Here is a 5,191-nt window from a genome sequence, read left to right as displayed (position 1 = left end):
CGTTTCTTCGCCCTTAGCGAGAGACAGTTGCCTCATCCCACTATCAATCAAAAAGCAATTTGATGACGTAACATCAAATCTATCATTATCATCAACACACTCTCTTGCAAATTCTAATTTCTTGCAAAAATCCAGGTATGTCGTACTTCACTATCATCATCGTCATTAATATTATAAAAGCCTATGATTAACCTGTACAATCAAAAAATTAACAGATCTCAATTGGAGAGGGCTTAAAAATTGTTTGATGCTATAAATCATGATGTTAGGGTGTTCTATTATAAATTCATTAAGATATAAACTTATTAGGGTTTAAAATTAATTTGTGCAACTAAAACATTATTAGTATATCTTAATTGAAGAGGTCTCAAAATTTTGATGCCAGAAATCATTATGTCTTTTTGTTGTGATATTTGTTTAAAATTGTTGATTTACCATTGTTATAAACTCATTAGAGTTTAATTTGATATTAAAGTTTTATATTTTAAAAACTCGTATCAATTATTTATAATGGTACTGATAAAAGATGGTAAAATTATAAGAGAAAGAAAACTAAAAAAAATAACAATGTTTTAAAAAGAATTATTTCAATAATATATTTTGTGTCCTATAATGGATGTATTTTATAAGTAAAATTGTGGTTGTTAGCTATTATTTTTTCTTTTTCCATTTATGAGTAGTACTTTTTATCTTTTTAATCAAAACCATTTATTTGATTATGCTGGATATTGTTTTATATTTTGTTTTATTGGTTCAAAAAAGCTAGGATGAATCTTATTGAGCTGAACATCTTTTATTTAGGAAATTTCATGCACACTTAAAATTTTATATTAGATAGAACACACAAAATTAAATAAGAAAATATACGAGAATATATATAGTTCGATATCTCTTATATTCGTATCGTAGAAACACCTCAACAATTATATTCATTATCTCAAATACGATTACAATGATTTGTAATCCACCTCAAATTGTATATCATTCTACAAACTCTCTCACTCTAAGAGTTACAAGAAATGATAAAATTCAATGAAAAAAAAAAAAAATATCTAAATGTTCTCTTTCAACACACACTTGCTCTTTGATGAAATGATAAAATGATACTCACTTCCATAGAGTCTTATTTATTAGAAAAGAATGTGCTGCTTCCAAAAAATATTAAAGAAAGTCAATTAATGTCTACAATTTCAATGATCTCTAAAAACTTTCAATACATTCATCAAAGTTGAATTTGCATGTACCACTAGTCAAATTTTAAAACTTTGAAATATTAATCCTCTTTTTTCAATGCATTCAAATTTCACTATTTAAAATTTGAATTGACTCAAGGGTACTCACAATTGAAATTGAAGCCAATGTCACGTGTGGCAAATCCACTGCTATAGCATTCTTAGTTATTAAAAAACAAGATTATAAAATGTGGAATTTTTTAAAATAATAATTTAGGATGGTGCTTCTATATATTGTTATATAATATTAACATTTTTTCTAAGTTCTTTTTAAAAATATAATATTTTTCAGGGGGGACAATTTGGCCGCATATAAGAATATAAGATTCTTTTCCAAGGAAAAGGTATCTTGCATAGTCAATGAGTGCATACCCAAAAAGATATAGAATACTATGGGAACTTCCATAAGAAGGTTTGACTTGAATACATTTTATTGCATGAATATTATTCTTTCTATTTATTCTCTCCAACTAGAAGATGAAAAAAAGGGGAAAAGAAATTTGCATTTTACCTCATATAACATATTTTTGTTTTGTCTTGTAGTGGAAATATTAAAAAACCCAATGAATCAATGAAGCTCATGATAGCAACCTTTGCTGGAATTTTTTTTGGCTTCTTTCTAGGAGTATCATTTCCAAAACTATCATTAACTAAGGTTTGTGTTTAATCTTGCACCATATCATTTTCATGACATTTCATGTGATTAATATTTTGACATTATGAATTATGTTTCCATATATCATATTATTTGTTAGGTGAATCTTCCATTAAGCCTTTTTCCATCCGTTGATCTCACATATATTGAAGAAAAGTACTCCAAAATTGAAACCAACTCTATATGGGATGCTTGGGCTTCCTTTAGAGGTGATACAAACATGTTCAATCAGCTTCACAAATTAAATGAGAAGACAAAAGTATGGTTCTGTTCTCTCTTTTTTTGTACCTCATCTATTTGATCAACATATTCATATATATATATACACTTATATATATTATTTCTTAATTAGCAGCAAAATTTCTAATACAATTTATAAATATATATCCGTTGTCCTAATTCCTTTTGTATTCGTTTCCTTTTTGTCTTCCTCTTGATCTTAAGATATTTTCCTCAGTTTCTTTCTCAATATTTTAAGTGAATTGTTTTTTGAATGAAGCAGAATGTTACAAGTTTTGGATAGGCATTATTTGCTAATAGTTTCCAGTAACATTTTAAAGTTTGTTTTGTCATTTCATTTGGTAATCTTTAGGTGTAATGGTTTCCTAGATTCTTAAATTGCATTTGGTTGAGTGCTACTACAATTTTAGCATTCTATCGAGCTTAATATTTTAACAATATCTAAGATAGACAGACATATACAGTATATATGTATATATATGACCATTGTATATCATTTCAAATATTGGAATGTTGCACTAAATAGGTACATTTGACTATGACATAGATTTGGGTTCCTACAAATCCTCGAGGAGCTGAAAGACTACCCCCTAGAATTGTCGAAACTCAATCAGATTTTTATCTTCGTCGGCTATGGGGTCTACCACATCAGGTGTGCAAATTCACTTCACCTTTATGTAAAACATGCATTTTAACTTTTAATTAAAAAATAAAACTATCGTAACTCCCTCCAAAATGTGATGAGTTCAGTTGCGTAGGTGTTTCCAAATGAATCATTACGTGGTTTCTCTAGTAACATAAATTAATGTCAACATGTATTCAATTCCTAATTGAAAACTAACAAATGGCAAATTGTTACAAAGGAATATGGAAGACAATAATAATATAAGGACGTCCACTTTTTATAGACCTGCGTGATATCTGGTTAATTACATTTAAAAGTATAGTTAATTTAGTTGAATAAATGATTAATTAAAATCACGGCAAAAAATATATATAATTAAATGATTAATCACAATTTTTAATGTGATCTTATTTAACCATCTTCTCTCATTTTTGCACGCAATTATCAAATGCTCGTGCGAACAAAAAAGTGGGTTTCCATGTAACATTTTTGTATGTAATAGCAATGGACTTAATAATGATATTGAGCTGCATATACTAGCATGATGAATTCTTCTTCTCTAATCTAACTCTTTTCTTGAGAGAGGTGCTACTTATTATAGGACCTAAGTATCAAACCAAAGTATCTTGTAACATTTACTGTCGGGTATGACCAGAGAGACAACATTGATGCTGCAATGAAAAAGGTTTTTTCTGGTTCTACCTTGCATTAATTTTGTTTTGATAGCATGTGCTAATATTTCTAATGTCTGTTCTGTTTATCTGACTATTGGATTTAACCTTATAGTTCTCTGAGAACTTCACTATTGTGTTATTCCACTATGATGGTCGAGCTAGTGAGTGGAATAAGTTTGAGTGGTCAAAGAAAGCAATTCATATAAGTGCTAGAAAGCAAACTAAATGGTTGGTGACAGATTTTACATAGTTCTTAATTGTTTCATTGTATTATAACTTATTGAATCACCAACTATTCTTTTTAATTAAGTTTTTCTAGGCCTTTATTTATGATGCGAGTTTTGACATATATCGTGAAATATGGTTGAAGGTGGTATGCTAAACGCTTTCTACATCCTGACATTGTGGCTCCCTATGATTACGTTTTCCTTTGGGATGAGGATTTAGGCACGGAGCATTTTGATGCAGAGGAGTGAGTATTAAAAGTCAAAATCATTTTACCCTTAGTGTGGGAATTAAATTATTAATTAGGTGTTGGTGAAAAATTAATTAGCGATTGAAATTATATCTCTTTATTAATTATAGGTACTTGGAAATGGTAAGGAAGCATGGTTTGCAGATCTCACAGCCTGGTCTAGACCCAAGTAGTAGTAGTTTTACATGGCAAATGACAAGGAAAAGGGATGGCGTTGAAGTCCATAAGTAAGTGGATAATAATTTAATATGTTACATGTTTTAGTTAATTTATGGTGAAAATTGTACTAAGAAAAATTAGATTATTGACAAAAACTCATGGGCACTTCTACTCTACAATTTGAAAATTAATATTTTTTTTATATTATCAAATTAAATTAGAAATACTCTAATGACATATCATCTATAAGTAAGTTTGATGGTATTTTAAATTTAACACCATTAAACTCTGAAATTTTATATTTTTGTTCTATTTTAAAATAATTAATATTTATTTATTAAACTATATACAAAAAATAACTAAGTTTCTTCTCTTTTGTTATTGTCTCTCTAGTGCGCCGTCTCTCTGTCTTTTTTCACCATCTTCCTACGCTGTTCTTAATCGTCTTTCTTCTTCGTTATGCATCATCTATCTTATTCATTAGTTCATTAAGAATAAAAAACAAAGATGAAACGAAGGTGCGACATGAGGGTGCGTGATCGATAACACTAAAACGTCATCGACGCAAACACGAGCAAATTGAGAGTGAGAATGAGGAGGGATTTTCTTGCGGTGGTGAAAGGATGACGGAGGCGAGAATTTATTTTTGGTGGTAGAGTGGTTTTGCGAGAGGAAGATAGATAATTCTAAACTTCTAAGTAGATAATGATTTTAAATTTAATTAAAATAAAAAAAATTAGAATAAAAATGTATTAAATTTAAGATGATTAAATTAAAAAAATAAATGTATCATTATAAATAATTTGATCAATTTAATAAATAATATATAGATGATTGTAATATAGAAAAAAATAATATATTTATTAAAAAATGAAGAATATCAGAACACTTCTTTTTTTTTAAGAGTGTTATAAAAATTATGAAAAAATAAAACTAAAAAATGTAAATGGTCCTAATTCATTGATAAATCTTAAAGATGCATGTGGAGATCAGTTTCATAAATGTTTTTTATTTTCATCCATGACAAATGTTTTATTAGTGCTATAAAACAATAATATTTCTGCTTAAGATAAATTTTTTTATTTATTATTCCATTATATTACTTATTAAACTATATATTTGTACAATCTT

The 5,191-nt window shown here is 27.9% G+C and overlaps 1 protein-coding gene across 1 annotated transcript in view; it reads left to right on the top strand.

Annotated features, from left to right (window-relative positions):
- LOC101509620 (uncharacterized) overlaps positions 1-5,191 on the top strand; it is a 7,713-nt gene continuing 2,522 nt past the window's right edge. The window contains exons 1-10 of the mRNA XM_004499342.4: positions 1-135; positions 1,525-1,644; positions 1,776-1,887; positions 1,988-2,146; positions 2,675-2,779; positions 3,354-3,437; positions 3,539-3,654; positions 3,797-3,898; positions 4,012-4,128; positions 4,683-4,709. Of these exons, the coding sequence (XP_004499399.2) occupies positions 1,625-1,644; positions 1,776-1,887; positions 1,988-2,146; positions 2,675-2,779; positions 3,354-3,437; positions 3,539-3,654; positions 3,797-3,898; positions 4,012-4,128; positions 4,683-4,709 (842 nt within the window). The 5' untranslated portion in view covers positions 1-135; positions 1,525-1,624. The remainder of the gene's footprint in view (positions 136-1,524; positions 1,645-1,775; positions 1,888-1,987; positions 2,147-2,674; positions 2,780-3,353; positions 3,438-3,538; positions 3,655-3,796; positions 3,899-4,011; positions 4,129-4,682; positions 4,710-5,191) is intronic.

The sequence above is a fragment of the Cicer arietinum genome, chromosome 3 (genome assembly GCF_000331145.2).
Source record: "Cicer arietinum cultivar CDC Frontier isolate Library 1 chromosome 3, Cicar.CDCFrontier_v2.0, whole genome shotgun sequence".
Taxonomy (NCBI): domain Eukaryota; kingdom Viridiplantae; phylum Streptophyta; class Magnoliopsida; order Fabales; family Fabaceae; genus Cicer; species Cicer arietinum.
The sequence above is the reverse complement of the archived record's forward strand: the minus strand, read 5'-3'. Positions and strand labels throughout refer to the sequence as shown.